The sequence below is a fragment of the Phyllosticta citribraziliensis genome (genome assembly GCF_038025025.1).
Source record: "Phyllosticta citribraziliensis strain CPC 17464 chromosome Unknown J3D65scaffold_3, whole genome shotgun sequence".
Lineage (NCBI taxonomy): Eukaryota > Fungi > Ascomycota > Dothideomycetes > Botryosphaeriales > Phyllostictaceae > Phyllosticta > Phyllosticta citribraziliensis.
In genome coordinates this window covers 1,308,784-1,327,182 of record NW_027117340.1, presented here as the reverse complement: position 1 = coordinate 1,327,182, position 18,399 = coordinate 1,308,784, and the positions used below count along the sequence as shown (strand labels likewise).

Genomic DNA, 18,399 nt, shown 5'->3' with positions numbered 1-18,399 from the left:
TCCTCAACACTCTGGAGCCGTTGCTGCAGCGCTGTACGCACGCCGCGCTGCCGATCCTGCCTTGGATGCTCTTCCAAAGCCTCTGCTTTGCCCTTGTACAACCACGCCCGACTTTGCTTTTTTCGCGTGCTGGATGACGTTGATTCCATGCTCGCCTGACTTGCCAACGAGCGTCGATCTCCTGTCACCAAGTTGAGCAATCGTAGGCTGCAACTCTCGACTGAAAGATTGCAGAGGCTTTGTGGCCTGTCAAAGTGGGGGTTTGTTGATTCGCTGTACCGCGTACGCCAAAAGACGGTGTTGATCAGACAGCTTGTCACGCTGCGGCGGTGATCTCCAAGAAAGAATTGGGAAATTCCAGGCGATGGTTCATGCCGCTGCTCCAGGTTGAGGTTGAATGTGGGCCGCTCGTCTGGTGACAATTTTCGAGCAAAAGAACAGATGGAGGCCTCTATTATTTGCAGCGGATGCAGCTTCGCTTTGGACCGGGATCAATCAGTTGGAATTCGAGAAGGCATGGGAAGCATAACACCAACCTAGCGCTTGCAGCAGGACGACCCTTGGGCGCCACGCCCGTCTGTGGAGTGTTTGCCCCGACGCGATCTGCTCCCACGACCAAACATCTCCACCTCCCGTCGCAGCAAAGCAACAGCGCTTCTGAAACACCTGCCGTCCTGAGCCTTTTTTTCTGGCCTGGGACCGCACCGCAGCCTCGCCTCGCTAGCGGCCAATGCCCAATCACACGTTACGCGAGGCGGCGACCAGGACGCAGAATTCTTCATTCCCGCCTTTGCCTTTCGCCGGCCCCGTCGCCGCCGGTCCTGTCTCTCTGCGCGCCGTCTTCGTCTTCGTGCCCTTCCCGCCATCGTCCGCGTGGACACGAAACAGTGGAGTTGGGCGGTTGGGGCGGCCGGGCCCCTCCGGTCAACGAGCCCACCTTCGTGCAAGACGCGTGGTACGTACATGCCATGATACGGCACCCACACGGCAGCACCACGAGGTCTCGTCGGCTTCGTCTTGATTTTTTTCGCAGCTCCGCCATGCATGAACGGGCCCTGGTCCAACCCAGCTCGCCGGAGCCCGGCAAGCACGCTGGACGAGAAAGGGAACAACACGACGCAGTCCGTGACCAAGTCAGGCAACGCAAGACGAATGCAACAATCCGTCTGCTCATTCGGCAGTTCGGTGGACTACAAGGCCGCCCAGCTCCCGGAAGGTCTTGCCGCAGGGGCAAATCCGTGAGGCGGTCGTGGTGCTTGATTTGATGCCCTTTGACAGCCAATCATCCAACCAACATACATTACCTGCCCGTCCCCGCCCATGTTCGGGTACTACAGGGCAAGCGAAGTCGCCTGCCCCTGTCTCCCGTGCCCGTCCATCTGTCTGCCCTTGCCAGCAAACCCTCTGCTGGTTGCTGCAGTTCCCCAATCGTCAATTCGCAGCACGGCGCGGAATCCCAAGTCATGGCTCAATGTTTTGCCGTCTCATCCACGCAGTCACAGGCCCAAGGCGCTGCCGACGAGGTAGATTTCAAGAGCAGGGGCACTCTCATCATTGGCTCATCGCTTCTCGGCAGCGCAGTGCAGCCGCAGGAGCTCAGGGGTGCATCGCCGGCGCGGCATGCAGCATGCAACGTCTTTGTCTTCGCTTCCATTGTTCCTCATCTCTTCGCTTACGGTAAACACGCGCGCGCGCCGCCGCCAGTTGCTGCCCAGCGAGACGTTGGCTTTACGAGCCTACGGACAGGCAGTGTCACCAACAGCCCATCTAACCCGCCCAACCAGGCGTGCGTCGAGTCCATGCAGACCGGAGGCCAGACCAGATGGAGCCCGCATCTAGGACCATGGAGCTGCGGCGCTGTACCGCCATCCAGTCCACCGGGCAGGCGGGCGGCTGTCTGTGGGGCCAGCGGGCTGGCAGGCGGGCGATGAAGCAACATGAGGCAAGGAAGTTGGGCCAGGCAGCTCGCAAAGAGGCAGGCCAGGCCGGGCGCCGCTTCGCCGCTCGCTCCATTCCGTCCGCTCATGTGCATCACATCCGCACCCACAGCGGTGACTGTGTAGCGTAAGGTTGGCGTCTCAAAACCCACGATGGCAGCACAGTCTCCCGGATTGGGCGGCAGGCAGACTGGCTAGCCGGTACAGTAGGTAGGTAGGTGGGCTTCTGCGTCTGCGTCCGCGTCCGGTCCCGGACGTGCGTGGGCTTGCTTACCTGCCCATAGTTATCAACGCTCTCACCGACACGTACGCCTCTCGGTTTGATGCCACGGGGCTCTGGCTGCTGCTGCTGCTGTGCGGAGCTGATCCGACTTGGAACCCAGCCGAGTTACTCGCAGACGGGCACGCGATAGGCGAAGCTACCAATACCCTACCTATGCGTAATCATGTGCGCCTGCAAGAAATTCCTATCGCCTGCCTGCGTCCCTGCTCAGAGCTTGCGCTGTTTAGATATGGTGGCCCCCAGGTCTGAAGACGCGGTGCTCACTCACGGCCTTGTCTCCGTCCTGCTGACGCCCCCGGACTCCTTTTGCCCGCTTGGCTTGCCCGAAATTGAGGCAAGGTCGAGGAAGAGGGGTAGGTGCGAGATTAGCAGGGGGTAGGTCCCTTCTGTAGCCCAGCTGATGCTGAGATGACGAGTGCTCTCATTGGCGGCCTTGTACGGTGCGCCAACAGATGTATCTGTGTCGTCGTTTAAACGGCTCGAAGATACGGACGAGCTGCAGCTGGAACCAGCCAAACAGCTTTAGTCCAGCGAGTATAGACAGCGATCAGCAAGCTAAGCGTTTTTCACTCAGTCAACTTCAACACCTAGTCGTTAAGTCTCTTTCATTTCTCTTACCGTCTTCGGCGTTGGCGACTAGCAAGAGCGCATTCTTTGCTCCATGTCCTTTTACCTCCGACATTCCACTCTACCAGAGATTGGACTCCTGCTTTTTCTTCTGCGTCTCTTCGAGGGTGCCAAGAACCTTACCCGAAATTTCCTATCACAGTCACTCAAAACAAGATGTTGCACTCTAGCACTACGACAGAGAGCAAATGTTCGACTTCAATCCGAACGAGCAAACCACACGGCACCTGCCGCAAATTCCAACATGTCTGCATACCAATCTACGGTCAACAAGAGCCAATTACCTGTCGTCGACACGAAGATCAAGCCAAACCATCCGAAAACACAGTCGCACTCCTCCACAACGAATGGTAGCAAAGCAATCAGCTTACAGCTACAACTATTGTTACCCCCACGCTTCCCCCGCGGGTTGTTGTTGTCGTCGTTACGGGCGACGACGACGATCTGCCCTACATGCCATGCCCAACGGTGGTGGCGTGCATGTGATTTTAAGGTTGGGTGAGATGACGTCGTGGTGTGGTGGCGAGATGGTCGAACGGGATGGGACGTGCAAGGTAGGTAACCGGGCAAGGTAAGGCAGAGAAAACGCAAGGTTGGGCAGGCCGCACCCGTGTGACGGATGTGGGCATGAAAAGAATAGAAGTACCTAGAGGGACCAGAAAGGGCAGCAAAGAAGGGACGTTGTACGTACCGGATGTTACTTGGGTAGATGGCGGAATTTTGGTGGTTGGTTGACTGATTGGTTTGTTGCAGCTTTTTTTTTCCGATTTTATTTCTTCTTCTCCGGTCGTTCTCTTGTTTTAGTCTTTCCCTTTTGCCAGTGCTGCTTTTCTAACTTTCCACCTTCTGAGGCCGTTTCTCAGCGTTTGAGTGAGAAAGAAATCCAAGGAAGATTCATTTGACACCTCACTTTTCTCCCCCTCCATCGACCACCCTCTCCTTCACGCACGCTGAATGACCGCCCTGACCGACCGACTGACCGGCCAACGCCTCCGCCACTCGCCTCGTCACAGGCACGTAGATAGGCCCGACCGTCAATTTGAATGCGTCACGTTGCCACTACCCACGGACAGACGGCCCGCCTCGCCGTGCTGCCTTGCCTTTTGTAACCACAGAGATTGAGCCGCAAGAGCGCAAATTTTTCATGGAAAAGGAAAAGAGAGAGAGAGAGAGAGAGAGGAGACGCAAAAGTGACAACAAGGTACGTGGGTAGGAACGGGAGATATTTTTCTGCTCACTCGCACTCTTGACATGATGCCTTTGTCGACATGACGGCAGCGGCGCGATTCCTTCCCACTTACATACTCCTCCTGGTAAGCAGTTGAGCACACCAGGATGGTCGAGAGATGGATATTTTGCTGCCCTCGCTACTGCTCTGCACCATGGATGGTACATACTCTGACTGTTGCGGGGAGCAGTAATCCTCCGATGATGATGATGGTGCAGCAGCAGATGATCATCGTGGTGGTGGTGGTGGTGAGACGTGTGACGATGCTGACATACCTGGATATGATGGGCAACATACAGACAAAGAGAAGACGGTGACAAAGTATTTGCTCGGTTGCTTGGTTGCCATCCGACGTCACTGAATGACTGTTTGCCCGCCCGCCTGCCTGCCTGTCTACTTCCAAGTAACCAGTAATTATTGACGAGGCGAAAAGGCGGGCAGGAGCAAGCGGGCAGGACAATTCATCCGGGGCAAGGCAATCAATCCAGCGGGAGGCGAAACGGAGAAAAAAAGAGGACAAGCAGCTACATTGGTTCGCTGTACTCTCTGTACATTTCTGTAGTCGTGATGCAACACCGCAGCAGCAGCAGCAGCGAGAAGACCCTGACGGACGTTGAACGTGGCGCCACGCCACCACCACAACCACCTCCATCATCGGCGGCGGCACGGCGGGGGGCGTCGTAAGGCTGTCAGCCAATCGCTTACTCCGTACCTAGCCGCCACCACCAGTCCACCACCTGCCCGCCCGCCTGCTACTACTGCACTCCACTCCTCGCCGTACCTACAAGTGGTACCCGCCGCCAACCACCTTTACCTAATGTACTTTGCCGACATCATCATCATCATCATCATCATCATCACACGCGCTGGTGACGATGCGCGCGCCTTGGCTTGGCTTGGCTTGGCTCTGGACCCTGCTTTCTTCGTTCCTTCTTTGTTGTTGTTGTCGTTGGGAGGTTGCTGGCGGTAATGTATTGGACCCTGCTTTGCCTTGGCTTGCCTCTCCTTCGCTCGACAAGGAAGGAAGGCTTCGGTAGTAGATGGCCATTCTCTTCTACACACCTCGCCGAGGGGTGGCGTTTGGCCCGGCCAATTGAGTTTTGCCCTGCGTCTGTTTGGTCTTTCATTCTTTCCTCCTCCTCCTCCTCCTCTTCTCTGGTATGAAGAAAGGTTTTGAAGGAAGTACGTGTGCAGGCAAGTATACATACAGTAGTCCACGTTGACGGTCATGTACACTGTTCATCAGAATAGTCGGGCAAATAAAGGCCAAGTTTTCACTACTCCCGTCGTCCACCATCCAACCTTCAGCAACAATCTATTTATTCCCTTGAATGCCCACCCACCAAATCTTTCTCCCTAGGTCCTCTTCAGCGCAAATCAGGACCCATGTACATCATCACCCACGTAGCGTGCATCGCGCAAGTCCCGGTGGTTAGTCAGTGCTGGCCGGCTCTCCCCTTCTCTTCAAAAAATAGAAACACACCAGATACAAGTGACGCGCTGCTACTCCTGCTCCCGTAGTCGCGCCGCCCCCTTGCATCCCACCCCTCCCCCCCAAGCATCATCAATAAATAATCACAGGTCATGTGTGACGTGTGATGTGATGCAAGAGCGCATCATACGTAGGTATTGTCCATTCTTCTGTCTCCTGTGTCTCTTCTGTTGTCTGGGTGCCTGCCTGATCGGCCTTCCCCAAAATGGCAACCCCTTCCTCTACCTTAAGCGCCCGACGCCCGCCGGGCCCGCCACCACGTCGTCGTCTCTCCCTTGTTTCCCCGACTTTGATTTCTTGTCTCTGTCTCTTACTGCGTGTTTGATTGGCCAACAGTTGATGTTATCGTATCTTCCACTTCCCTTCCTTCACCAGTGACCGTGCTGCTTCTTGCATCCCCCAACCCATTCAGAGAGAGAAAAAAAAAAAAAAAAAAAAGGACCTAGTAAAAGTGATGAAAATAAACAATAATTCGAAAGGTAGAGAGACGTCAAGAGCGGAAAAAATCAATTTGGTTCTTTTGCCCTTGGTTGCTGCACAGAACTGGACAACAGAAAGGGGGGATTGGGAGACCCAGGGTTAGCTGATGGGTCCCCGCAGAAAATGCAAGATGAAGAAAACCAAGAATACAAGGAAAAAGGGCGGTATATCCACCAAGGTCTCGTCTCATCCCAAATAACCTGGAACCCTATGCAATGCCAGAACAATAGAAGCGCAAAATAACTCTTTAGAGAAGAAGCGGAAAAAGAATGTACGGCTGGCTACCTGATGGTGCGGTGCCGTGGGGTAACTAGATTGGCAAACGCCCCCCCTGGAATTCCCCTCCAAAGCCCCAAAATGACAAATAAAACGCCGGCGACGGTGGCCACCCAGGCCCGTGGTATCCTCAAATTGATCCGCCGTTGGTCGGGTGTGACAGAGCGACAGCGGTGATTTGATTTTTTATTTTGCGTGGGTGGTGTGACGCGGACCGTCGCGAAATGAAGCCAAAAGACGCCCATGAACGCCAAACAAGCCTTCGCTATGCACGCTTCGTAAACGCGAGTAAAAAGGCGAGCATTCGTGCCGCAGAGCGGTCGAGTGTATGCAGTTGGTTGCGGGAGCGGGTATCGCTTTGCGCCGGGAGGCCGTGAGAGTCGAGGAGTGTACAAGTCGTTTCAAAGTGGTAGTATGTGTGTGTGTGTGTGATGCGGTCTTCCCGTCCGGCGGAGCATGTTGTGTTGAAATGTGGTGGCATCGACGGCAGTTGATGGTGTGTGAGGCGGGTGTATGCGATAGCGATTTCGGAACGTGAGTCGCCGCCTGTGGAACCGCGACGCGTCGGGAGGTGCGGCTGATGTCTATTTCAGCGGACGGCCCTTGGTGACCTTGGACTTGGCGGCGCCGGCGGCGGTCAATTTGCTCGTCTGCATGAGCTCGCCAATGTATCTGGGGAAGGGTCAGTGGGAGTTTGTGCTGTGGCTGGGGGTGGCGGCAAGGGCTTACGACTGAAGGAAGCGGTTTCCACCCTCGAGCTTCTCGTGCTCGCAGCGCACCGACTCGACGCGGTCGACGATGCTGAGTAGGCTGGCTTGGAGAGCCTTTGCTTGTCTGGAGGAAGGAGGAGGTCAGAGGAGAGATTCGGAGGGGAGGCGGTGGCATGACTCACTGGATGAGGGCCTCGCGAGCTTCCTGGCTAATCTTTTCGATTTCCTCGCTGGTCCTGCGCGGACTCATGGTTCGCGCGTCGTTTTCGTCGTATTCCTCCTCCTCCTCGCCAAGCTCGACCTGTGGGCTGTCGCGCGGGATGATGATAGTGCCGGAGGATTTGCGGCTGCCGAGCTTCGGTCTGGGCATGTTGTTTTGTTGGGCGGTTTCGTTGATGGAGGACGAGGATGAGGCGGGGCTAACGTATTCGTCGTCGATGATGGCGGAGGAGCTTTGGGGATCGTGGGCGGTTTGAGGCATGGTCGAGGTGGGAGCAGCGTCCGAGGTGGGGGCAGGAGGGTTCATGGTGTGGTGTTGGAGGAGTGGGTGATGGGCTGATGGAGGGAGTGGACCGGGAGGAGATGCAAGGAAGCACGTGGCGGGGGGGTTGGAGAGTCGTGTCGAGAGGAGCAGAAGCAGAAGATTTTGGCGGGAGGTGGACCCTGTTTCGGGCGGCGGCGGCGGCGGCGGCGGCGGAGAAAGGGCGGCGAAGAGAGGCAGAGGCAGCGGGAGGGAGGGGAGGGGAGGGGAGGGATGGAGCGAGGTTTGCGGCGGGAGGGAGAGGGAGAGGGAAAAAAGCGAGTGGTCGGTCAGGAAGGGAACGAAGGGAAGGGACAAGAGAGAGAAGGGGACGCGGAGCTAAAGTGCAGAGCAGAGCAGAGCAGAGCAGTGCAGGCAGGGCAAGGCAGGGCAGGGCAGGGCAGGCAGGACCAGTGGCCTCACCTCAGTGAATGTCGCGGGTAGCACGAGCCGGGCAGCGACTTCAGGACCAGGAGCGAGACCAAGACCGTTGCAGGTGATCGCCCCGTCCACTCGGCCGATGATGTCAAGCCAGACAAGAGATGATGATCAGCCCGGTCAACAGTCAAACAAGCTGTGTGTCTACTCACCACCCACGCACAACAACAAGTCGCTGCGCTGCGTGCTTGGTTCCTTGGTGGTGCAGCTGGTCGTCTTCGCCGGGTCAGACCAGAGGAGCGTCGTTGCAGGGTCCTTGTCCTTCCCCCTCGGATACTGCCGAGTGCCACCGACCATTGATCCAATCCATCCACCCATCCATCCATCCATCCAAGGCCTCACCATCCCATCCCATCCCATCCCATCCATCCATCCATCCACCCACCGCATCCAACTTCCTACGTCCAATATATTTGGTCCGCCCATCAACTCGCTGATCCGCCACGGTCCACGCAACCGCTTCGTCCTACCTGTCTCTGTCCACCCTCGCCCTTCTCTGCCCCCCTCGCCTACCGCCAATCTCGTATCATGAGTGAAGCTGGACGTGGCTTGAATCAGGCCGACGCGTCTCCGTCTCCGTCTCCGCCTCCGTCGTCCTGGCTGTCCAAGCTGCCCGCTGCTGCCATCGGCCCGAGGTCCCTGTGTTTGATTGACTGCTGACTGCTCTGACCTGGCAGATGCAACCCCACCATTGCCCCGTGCCTCATGACCGACATCTAAGATTCTACTGCGGCCTCTGCTCCAAATCCCTCCGCGGACCACCACCGACGAATCCCTTCCTTCTGGCCCGTCAAAACGTTGGCCTCTGCAAAATTCATGTAGGCGAAAAATTTCTCCACGACAAAAGTGCCGAACAAAGCCCACCCGGACCTTGGTAGAGGCAACATGCGGCGAAGCGGCGGTGCTTCATTAGGCCTCCTGGCCTGCTCTGCTCGTCCACCACTAAGCGCAAAAATAACTTCACCACCTCGCGTCATCCGTGACGGAAGCCCAGCCGGATCCCGGACTTGCCTCGACTGTCTTCAACCCATTCATTATTCCCCTTCACCATCACGACAGGTACAGCACCATCGCCACTGCTCAACCCTGCGCCTCTCTACGTACCGCGGCACCCTCAAGCGAGACAGCTCCGTTTCCCCAAGGGCATCCATCCGACCCTGCCAGTCTTCCGCTGTGTGAGCTGTCAAAGCGTCCGCCGCTCCTTTCCTCGATTCCCCTCCGTCGCCTGCTGATCACCATCCAACCGCGAAACCCCCTCCCGACCATTTGTCCAATCCCCCGACTCGTCCAGGGACCAGTCACGAGGCCCACCAGAACCTTCTACATCATTTGATCATGTCCAGAAACCGGGGAACCGCGTCGCGTCGCGCGTCTCCATCTGCGGGCAGCCCGCACCTCCTGGCTCCCGCTGCAAGCCCCCTGGGCATCAATCAACATGGCTGCTGACTCGCTGCATCAAGCTTTTGACACGACCATCTCTCTCCTTCAGACTCCGGTCCACTGCTCGCTGCCCACTTTGTATTTTTCTTGCATCGTCAATTTCCACATTTGGTAATGCGTGCCTCATCATTTGCACCTCATTTCGTCTCGTCTCCTCTAGCTGCAAATCATCACCATCCTTCCAAATGTCTTCCAGAACACACAACCGCACTCATCTGCTCTTTCTCCCGCTTCTTTCCACGCCCTGGTCGCGCTCAGGTCCTGCCAGAACTCCGTCTTCAGCCCTGTCCTGCCTTCTCCCGTCAGTGCTGCCACGCAGCAATGTCACCATTGTAGAGGCATGGACACCACTCGGCCGAATGCGTGGTGCACGAGCTCATGGCGTTCCTGTTCCCTGATTCCGCTACCACGCACGCATAAACGGCTTTCCACACAAAGACGTGACTCCTGCAAATCATTCATCACAAAACAACCGCACGCCTTTTCTGCCTGCCCCATGACCCTGCCCTGCCCTTCTCTGCCCTGCCCTTCTGCCCTGTCGTAGGGAGACGGACGGAGACTGCCAGCTTCACTTTGCGCTGCGAGCTTCGGACGTCTCCGCTCAGCACGTTGTGAGAGCGACACTCCCTTTTCCCGCGTTGGACCGCTCGATTCACGGCTGTCCTCCGCTTTCGCTCGCCCAGTAGAGTAAGCAATTGCGCGTCTTTGATTTGCCACGCGGTTGCTCTCGGCTACTGGTTCGATGACCTCGTCGGAGGCAGACGTCGACGAGCCGACAACCGCGAGGCAGATGCGCGTCGTCTCGGTTCATCCTCAGCCTCATCAGCTAAAAGCACTGCTGGACCGAGTTGGAGCCGCTGGTTCCTGCTGCGGGTAGCTGAGAACGGGCAGGCAGACTGCCCACTGCCGGTCAGATACGGTAGGCAAGTCTCCAATTCTCGCTCAGCCTCAGTCGTAATCGCAAGTTTGCCCTGAGTAGTTCGTCATCTATACGTAAATCTGCTCTTTCTCCCAAGAAAAATTTCCTTTAGTCCCAGTTCATTCGGACGACGGACGCGCCGCTATTTCCGCTCGTCTGCTTCGGATTGCCTCTCGTCGGTGCATTCGTCGCGCGACACCATCCGCGCGTATCGTACCGCATCGTACCGAGCGAGCGAGCGAGCGAGCGGCACGACTCGAGACCGAGACGAAAATGACCAAAACGAAAAATTCAAGCACGACTGCCTCGCCTCCTCTCGTTCTCAAACCCGGGCAACACGTTCGGTAGCAACGTGCCTCGCCCGTCTATGCGTCGTCTTCGCTGGCCATCGGACGGTTGGCACGTCCCACGTGTTCCCGCAACCGCACGCGCGCGCGCATCAAACGGCGTGTCCACTCGACTGAAACATGCATGCAGAGGCAGCGGCGGATTTTGAGTCGAGGAAGAAACACACGGCCCGTCCGCCCACATTGTCCTCTTGTTCGATGGGCGGGCAGGTCGGGGAATCGCTGGAGGAGCGGGCTGAAGATTGCCGGCGCACACGTCTTCGACGCCTTCCCAAGGGGTAATGTAGGCGGAACTTTAAACATCGGCGTCTCCGTCTCTGGCGTTTTGCAATGCAAAACGCACGATCCGTCAGGAATCAGCTCAACGGTAAATCGCCAGGCGGTGTCAGTGACGCCGATGGAGCTCTCGACACCATGACGGACCAGCAGCGAGGGCCGTCCAACTTGGAACTCTCTCCTTCTACTCGCCTTTGATGCGTGGGCTGTCAAGTCTCCTTTTCTCCTCTCATCACCCTTGTCTACCTCGTAGGTTGTATTTCAGGGGGAGAGGGAGAGAGAATCGAATTGAACTGTTCGCCGACGCGAATGAGGTGCCGCAAGAAGCTCCGCCGAAAGCTTGTCTTTTTCCCCCTTCCTCTCCCTTACTTTTTGCCTCTTCTTCAAGAGCATGTCGACGCGCTGTCGACATGACTGACTTTCTGACAAACTGACGGTCACTCTCCAACATCCATCTTTCCCGTTCAATTTTCCAGCCTGCAAATCGAACCACGCACTCCATCCATGCTGCCGCCACGCCAGCCGCCTCGCTTTCCAATCGCAATTCTCGAACATACACGCTTGTACGTGTCACTGCTGCTCGAGAGTGGCGAGGGGAACGAAAATCAACGAATGAATGGCGTTGAGCAGCAGGGCGAGCGTTGAGGAGAATGAGCAGCAGGGCGAGCGTTGAGGAGAAGGCGCAGGCTGACTGCGCGCCACACGCGTGCTGGAGAGCTGGCGGCACTACTGCGTCAAATCAACGAAGCAACTCCTCCTCCTCCTCCTCCTCTTCCTCTTCCTCGTCCATATACATGTACATTTGCCCATTGACTCGGTGACATGTTCCTCTCATCTGCCACCGTCCGCACCCACGTACGTCGTCACGACACGCACCGGCCGTTCCATCTTTCCATTTCCCCCCCCCCCCCCCCCCCCCCCCCCCCCCCCCCCCCCCCCCCGGTCGTCTTGATTTGAGACGTACATATATACATACCATCGCACCTGTCAACAAGACCACGCATCAAACGTCATGTCAAGTCTCAAGCGAACATGGCCAGCCCCAACCAAGCCAATCCAGTAGGGCAGGCAGCCAAGCCCAATCAAGGTAGACTCAAGTCACTGCACCGGGATTTATCGTCGGCGTAGACAGGAACGCTCTCCACGGGTCCAGAACCAGACTGCCGCCTCTTTGCTAGCATGTGAAAGCCTCGACCAGCTCCGACACCTTCACGCATCACACGTCAACAATGCGCGACTCACGCAAGGGACAGGATTCCAATTCTAGGGACCTAGGTCATGAAGAGTCCTTATTTTGTTTTTTGGCATTTGGAAAATTCATAAGAGGGTCTAAGACCGTACAGCTGCAGAACGCGCCATCGTGATTGTGATAGAGTCGACTGACTATAAAAGGGGTTGGGGCAGGAAAAGTTGGGTGTTTGTGGTGGGGGGGAAAAGGGCCGTGAGAGGGGACTACTGGAAAAGACCAGGGGAAATGAAAAAAGGGAGACCAGGGGGGTTATCGCAAACTTCTAGTAGTGTTTAAGCAGGTTGAACGAAATCTTTAGCAAGAAAGACCAAGCCCCGCTTCTGCGCCGAATGCAGGGGATAGCTTTCCCCAGCCCGGCTTTTGTCCTCGTCCAACAAGATGCCCAACCGTCGTACCCCACGCCTGAGAACCATTATTGTTGATGCGTTTACTCGGAGGCCTTGGTCTCCTCCTCGGCGGGGACGGTAGTCTCCGCAGGAGCCTCCTTGGCCGCCTCGGGTGCAGCCTCGGCGGAGGGCTCGGCCTCGGAAGAGGTCCAGAGGGTCTGAAATGCGTATTAGTACAGAAGTTGCACGGAAAGAGAAATGAAGACTTACGAGGTTGTCACGGAGGAGCTGCATGATGAGGGTAGAGTCCTTGTAGCTCTCCTCGCTCAAGGTGTCGAGCTCTGTCCAGTTGTCAGCATGAGTTAGGCCTCGTCTCGCTCATGTACGTACCAGCAATGGCGTCATCAAAAGCCTGCTTGGCCAGGTGGCAGGCCTGGTCAGGCGAGTTGAGGATCTCGTAGTAGAAGACGGAAAAGTTCAGGGCGAGACCGAGGCGGATGGGGTGCGTAGGAGCAAGGTCGGTCTGGGCAACCTCGGTGGCGGCCTTGTAGGCGTCGAGAGACTTGTCGGCAGAGGTCTTGCGCTTGTCGCCAATGGCGAACTCGGCGAGGTAGCGGTGGTAGTCACCCTTCCTGTAATGACGAAACGTCTCAGCATCTTTTCGCGACGCGCTCGCGGGGGGCTGACTCACATCTTGTGGTAGAAGACCTTGGACTCGCCGCTCTGGGCGGACTTGATGAGGTGGTCGTCCAAAACCTTGAGAATGTCCTCGCAGATGGTGGCGAGCTCGTTCTCAATCTTCTGGCGGTACTCCTTGATCAGAGTGACCTGGCTCTCATTGCCCTTGGACTCCTCCTTCTGCTCGATCGAGGTGACGATCCTCCAGGAAGCACGGCGCGCACCGATGACGTTCTTGTAGGCGACGGAGAGGAGATTCCGCTCCTCGACGGTGAGCTCCTGGTCTGCGGAGGCGACAGCCTTCATGTTCTCAACCATTTCTGGGCGCACAGTCAGCGTCGGCCGCAAAAGAAGCCAGCAGAGCACACATACCCTCGTAACGCTCGGCCTGCTCGGCGAGCTTGGCCAGGTACACAGAGTCCTCGTAACCCATTGTGAATGTTTGTTTTCTGCAAGTCGCGAATGTTAGTGTTGGCTCGATGCAATGATGATGATGATGATGGAAAGCAGGGTTCGATGCGACGTTGATGACTGCGGGGCCGGTGGCAGGTGTCGACGGACAGCGCGGGGCAGGTTCGCGACGCGATAAGGGTCGCCGACTGCCACAGACTGCAGTGGAGAGGTGGCAGCGAGGCGGCGGGATGGAGCAGGGCGGTGGGGTGAAGGATGCGGATCGCGTCGTCGGCAGGCGTGCGGTCGGCCTCGAGGAAGGGGGCGTCGTAAGGAGTCGTAGTGACACGTGGGGCAGAAGGCAGCGCGCAACGCGGCGACGCCATCAACGTCGCAGAAGCAGTCGCACGCGAGGCCAGAGGGCTGGCGGCGTACAATTGTCGTCACGGTGGATGGCAGGCGGGCCGTCGTCGTGGGTGCAGTGTCCAGGAGGCTGAACGGATGACGAAAGAACGGGGGAGTCTCTCACCTGATGGAAGTCGTGACAGAGATCGAAAGGAAGGCGAATCAAGGGAGGTTGTCGAAGCGGAGAGCTGGAGCAATAGAGCTTGCGGCGACGCAGAGGGTGGGGAGATGAGTTGGAGTTGGGCGAGGGGTGTTTGTTGACGTTGGCAGACGGTCGGGCTCGAGTGGAAGTCAAAGATGAGGTGGTAGGGGTCTTAATAAGCGAGCGACGTATTACACCGCCTTCCAACCCAAGGGCGAGCAGCAGAGCAGGCCAGCAAGTGCAACCACCGACGAGAGAGATGGAGTCTGATGCGATGCAATGGAGCTGGAGGGCGCGATGGGGCCTCTGTCTTTACCTGTCTCCCGCCCATTGCAGCGTTGGCCAAACTCAACTGTCGAGAGCCGCACCCTCCCGCTGCCCAGCATCGTCACCCTCCACGCACCTCTGCTACCTTACGGTACCTCACTGACCTTCTGCCGTCGCCCGAGCCCATGAGACTCGGCCTTTAGACTTTGGGCTGTTCCAGAGCCAAAACCTAAGCTTAGCATGCAGGCACACGCCACGAGCAACACTCTCGCTCCCTCTCCTTCCCCTCTCCCCAACCGAACCGTCCATGCTGCCGGTGCTGAGAGGTCCCGTCTCAGGGGAATGCCCATCACGTGCCTTGCTTGCCAACAACCGGAACCTATCTTAACCCTCCTAACGGAACCACCTCACCTCACACGTAGGGCCGATCTCCATTGCCAATTTCGACACTCGTTGGGCTGCCGCAAGCCAACTTGGCGTCTGTTCCTGAAAATGGCCCCCGAGCCTTCATGGGGCTTCGTTGTTGCTCAATATAGGCACGTCGATCTGCCAAACGACCTGGCATGTCCAATAGTCCATGCCGTGGTGACCAAGTACTGCCATGCTGTGAGACCCCAGCCGTCCCCAGATGTGTAAGCCGAATACCAGCCGTCCGTCGACCGTATTCTCCCCGTCCCCATAGTTATCTCCAGATAGATCCCCAGAGAGACCTGCCGGCTGAGGTAACCAGCCTGACGCACGTGATTGCCGACTCCGGCCCACGGTGACGCCATTGGCCAGGAAGCGGCAGCTCCGGGGCGACTGGAGCTGCCGAGCCTACTTAACTCCACTACCAACACCAAGCCCATCATCATCACCTTCTGCGCCTAACAAGCTGACCACTACCGCCTTTCGACTTTCACAATGTTCCGCACCTCCGTCACTCGCGCCATCAGGGCCCCTGTGGCTGCCCGTCCCTTCTCCACAACCGTCCGTGCCATGGCTGCTGGCGACGCGGGCGCCCCCAGATCCGGCGGCGAGAAGGCTGGGTAAGTTGTCAAAAAGACCTCAATGGCTGCAGAATCATGGGCTCAAAGCTAACAACTGTCCCAGCGATGCTTTCACCAAGCGCGAGGCCGCGAATGAGGAGCTCTACATCCGCCAGGAAGAGAAGAGGAAGTAAGTCTCAAACACCACATACAGAGGCACCACACAGGGGCAATCGCAGCTAACAACACGTGCCAGGCTGCTGGAGCTCAAGGAGAAGATTGCCAGCCAGAGGAAGCACCTCGACGAGCTGGACAAGCACATGTACGTGTCCCTCCCCACGCCTTCTTTCGCGCGTCTCCTCGCGTCCCCACGGAACAATTGAGCTGACACATTGTTTGCGCAGTGAGGAGCTCACCAAGAGCCAAGGCGGCGAGCAGAACTAAGTTTTTCGTGCGGCATCACTCCGCACTCCACTCTCCACAACGAAGTCGAGGAATCTTTGAGGGGTTCATCCTAGCTACAAGAGATATGACGTCAATGCATTGAATATCATTTGTTGGTCACAAACTTCTGCCAGTTCCTCTCTCGCGAGACTGAAGCTGCTTGCCCTCCTGTGTCGCGGTTGAGCCGTCCATTTTCGCCCAGGCGTCCCGCGGAAAACAAAGAGCTGGGCCCGCGAGGATCGGTGATTAAAACAAGTGTCCCTTGAATGTGGGGCGCGCAAGACACAGGTCCGACTGGATTGGATTTGCTGGGTGCGCCGCGGAAGGACATTTCGAACCTCAAGTCCATGTCCTGCTTGGAGCGGTTCGCAGATCTTAGTTGTACAGTGTCCTCTGCACATTTATTGACTACACCCAGCTTTTCTTAGCAACACAAGACGTCAGCTTTGAGCGCACAGATGATTTGAGGCAGTGCGGGAGAAGAGCACTTGGCGCCCTTGTGACGGGTATTCGAGCTTCAGCCATCCAAGCAACCTAGCCAACTTCTCCTATGCTGTCCCAGGACTCCGTACTTTTTGGCCCCTCCCTCCTCCAACCCGTCCGAGCTGCCACTGTCTTCGGGTCAGTCTCGGGATAACTCGGAATCGTGCAGGGTTCCATCAAGCAGCATCAAGGGAATTTTTACAGCAAGGAAACTAAGGGCTAAGTGTACACTATGACCTTCTCTATATCCACGCAATAATAGGAGTACACCGCGCTCAAGAAACCAAACCCACGACTAGATTCCGCTCTTCTATTCTAACACCTGCTTACGACAGCATCCTGGTCATGTCGCCCCTGATGCGGGCGTAGTCGAGCAGACCCTCGATCCTGCCAACGGCGCTGATGGCAATGTCGCGGTCCCACAGCTTGTTCTGGGCGAACTCCATGACGTCCTTCTCCGAAATCTGGCTGATGACGCGCTCAACCTCCTCGGGCGTCAGGCGACGGCCGGTTGTGATGATTTGGCGGCCAATGTCCTCGGCAGTGGTGGTGGTGCCGTCGAGCGAGAGGAGAATCGAGGCCTTGAGCTGGGCCTTGGCGCGCTCCGTCTCAGCCTCGGTGACGTTGAGCGACAGGCGGGACCATTCGCGGAGAGTGAAGTGGACAAGGTCGTCGAGGCGGGTGGCGGCGTCGGAGACGAGGAAGATACCCCAGAGACTGCGATATGTTAGTCCGCATTTTTCAATATGCCGAAAAATGTCATATCTTACCCAGTGTCGCTGTAGCTGGTGGAGAAGCTCATGAAGCTGTTGGCCAGGTTGTTGTTGTGGACAAAGGTGCTGAGCTTGCTGCCGAGGTAGGGGGAGCTGCCCATGGCGCGGTCCCAGTTTCCAACGATGGCTTGGGCAACGAGGGCAGTGAAGTAGTCGGGGTCCTTCCAGCTCACACCCTCGGCGGCGATGGCGATGTGGGCAGTGGACATGGTGTCGTCACGGATCCTGACCTCGGAGCCAATGAAGTCGGGCTTTTGCTTCTGGGCAACAGCGGTCGAACGGTAGGCAGCGGGAGTCTCGGGGGGAAGGTTGGCAAAGTGCTTCTCAGCGAGCTCGACGAGCTGGGCGTGGGGAACACCACCAGCACCAACCAGAACCATGCGGTCAGCGGTGTAGTTGGTCTTGATGTAGCTCTCAAGATCCTCGCGCTGGATGCTCAGGATGTTCTCGCGGGGTCCAAGGATCGTGCGGCCGAGGGGCTGGCCCTGGTAAGCGGTGGCGTGCAGGTGGTCGAAAACGACCTCCTCAATCTGCTTGTCAACCTCCTCGCCCTCGCGGATGATGACATCGCGCTCGCGCTCAATGGCAGACTTCTCAAGCTTGGAGTTTTGGAGAATGTCGGCGAGAATGTCGACGGTGTTGGGGACGTCCGAGTTGAAAGACTTTGCGTAGTAGACGGTGCTCTCACGCTGGCTGATGTTAGAGCCAGCAGTAAAGATTTTCTTGAGCAACATACCGCAGTGTATGCGTTGAGGTGGCCGCCCATGTTCTCGATCTCAAGCTCCAGCTGCTGCTGGGTGCGCTTTTGAGTGCCCTGTCGCCTGCCTTCAGTATCATCCTGAACCAATCCTGAGCGGGTTTCCTACCTTGAAGGCAAGGTGCTCGAGGAAGTGCGCAGTGCCATTGGTCTTGTCGGTCTCGGCGCGGCTGCCAGCGTCGATCCAGACACCAACGGTCGAAGTCTGGGCCCAGGGCGAGTGCTCCGTCGCAATCTGCCATCAATCACGTCAATTGCTGCTCTCGGATTCGGCGAGGGCGCGGCATACCGTGAAGCCGTTGGTCAGGGTCGTCGTCTCAGTCTTTGCTCCGTGGCTGACCGGAGTGGCCAGGCCTCTGGTAACCGGCGACCTGACGCTGTTGATGGCGGCGCGGCTGCGCATCGCCTGGTGAAGGTTGAACGCCAACCGCCGGGAAGCCATGGCGACGAGTTGTGGGGAGAATGGGAGAGATGCGGGTGGTCGGAGGTTGGTGGCAGAGTGTGTGGTGTAGCTCTGCTGCGATGTTCGATTTTACGGCTCTAG

General features: G+C 57.3%; 6 protein-coding genes across 6 annotated transcripts; 1 reads left to right on the top strand and 5 right to left on the bottom strand.

Annotated features, from left to right (window-relative positions):
* Nucleotides 1–4,091: 4,091 nt before the first annotated feature.
* J3D65DRAFT_259179 (uncharacterized protein) lies at nucleotides 4,092–4,816 on the bottom strand. Its single transcript, XM_066794854.1, has one exon. The coding sequence runs from the start codon at nucleotides 4,728–4,730 to the stop codon at nucleotides 4,215–4,217; it is 516 nt and encodes a 171-aa protein (XP_066657803.1). The 5' UTR covers nucleotides 4,731–4,816; the 3' UTR covers nucleotides 4,092–4,214.
* A 1,557-nt stretch (nucleotides 4,817–6,373) lies between these two features.
* J3D65DRAFT_259201 (uncharacterized protein) lies at nucleotides 6,374–7,399 on the bottom strand. Its single transcript, XM_066794855.1, has one exon. The coding sequence runs from the start codon at nucleotides 7,206–7,208 to the stop codon at nucleotides 6,510–6,512; it is 699 nt and encodes a 232-aa protein (XP_066657802.1). The 5' UTR covers nucleotides 7,209–7,399; the 3' UTR covers nucleotides 6,374–6,509.
* On the bottom strand, nucleotides 7,053–7,933 carry J3D65DRAFT_616769 (uncharacterized protein). Its single transcript, XM_066799478.1, has one exon. The coding sequence runs from the start codon at nucleotides 7,557–7,559 to the stop codon at nucleotides 7,212–7,214; it is 348 nt and encodes a 115-aa protein (XP_066657801.1). The 5' UTR covers nucleotides 7,560–7,933; the 3' UTR covers nucleotides 7,053–7,211.
* A 4,227-nt stretch (nucleotides 7,934–12,160) lies between these two features.
* On the bottom strand, nucleotides 12,161–13,659 carry J3D65DRAFT_567303 (putative 14-3-3 protein like protein; the record flags this gene model as incomplete). Its single annotated transcript, XM_066797610.1, has 5 exons — nucleotides 12,161–12,766; nucleotides 12,819–12,889; nucleotides 12,939–13,180; nucleotides 13,240–13,546; nucleotides 13,599–13,659. The coding sequence occupies 5 exons, from the start codon at nucleotides 13,657–13,659 to the stop codon at nucleotides 12,650–12,652; spliced, it is 798 nt and encodes a 265-aa protein (XP_066657800.1). The 3' UTR covers nucleotides 12,161–12,649.
* A 1,674-nt stretch (nucleotides 13,660–15,333) lies between these two features.
* J3D65DRAFT_665612 (mitochondrial ATPase inhibitor, IATP-domain-containing protein) lies at nucleotides 15,334–15,842 on the top strand (the record flags this gene model as incomplete). The annotated part of the gene is made up of 4 exons (XM_066802853.1): nucleotides 15,334–15,458; nucleotides 15,523–15,588; nucleotides 15,655–15,720; nucleotides 15,803–15,842. 4 exons carry the CDS (start codon nucleotides 15,334–15,336, stop codon nucleotides 15,840–15,842), a joined length of 297 nt encoding a protein of 98 aa, XP_066657799.1.
* An 809-nt stretch (nucleotides 15,843–16,651) lies between these two features.
* On the bottom strand, nucleotides 16,652–18,297 carry J3D65DRAFT_548490 (Metalloenzyme, LuxS/M16 peptidase-like protein; the record flags this gene model as incomplete). Its single annotated transcript, XM_066796912.1, has 5 exons — nucleotides 16,652–17,042; nucleotides 17,096–17,787; nucleotides 17,835–17,912; nucleotides 17,965–18,090; nucleotides 18,145–18,297. The coding sequence occupies 5 exons, from the start codon at nucleotides 18,295–18,297 to the stop codon at nucleotides 16,652–16,654; spliced, it is 1,440 nt and encodes a 479-aa protein (XP_066657798.1).
* Between the last annotated feature and the right edge of the window lie 102 nt (nucleotides 18,298–18,399).

Excerpts from the sequence above, each read along its gene's own strand:
- J3D65DRAFT_259179 (XM_066794854.1), bottom strand. The coding sequence starts at position 4,730 with ATGATGGAGGTGGTTGTGGTGGTGGCGTGGCGCCACGTTCAACGTCCG.
- J3D65DRAFT_259201 (XM_066794855.1), bottom strand. The coding sequence starts at position 7,208 with ATGCCACCGCCTCCCCTCCGAATCTCTCCTCTGACCTCCTCCTTCCTC.
- J3D65DRAFT_616769 (XM_066799478.1), bottom strand. The coding sequence starts at position 7,559 with ATGAACCCTCCTGCCCCCACCTCGGACGCTGCTCCCACCTCGACCATG.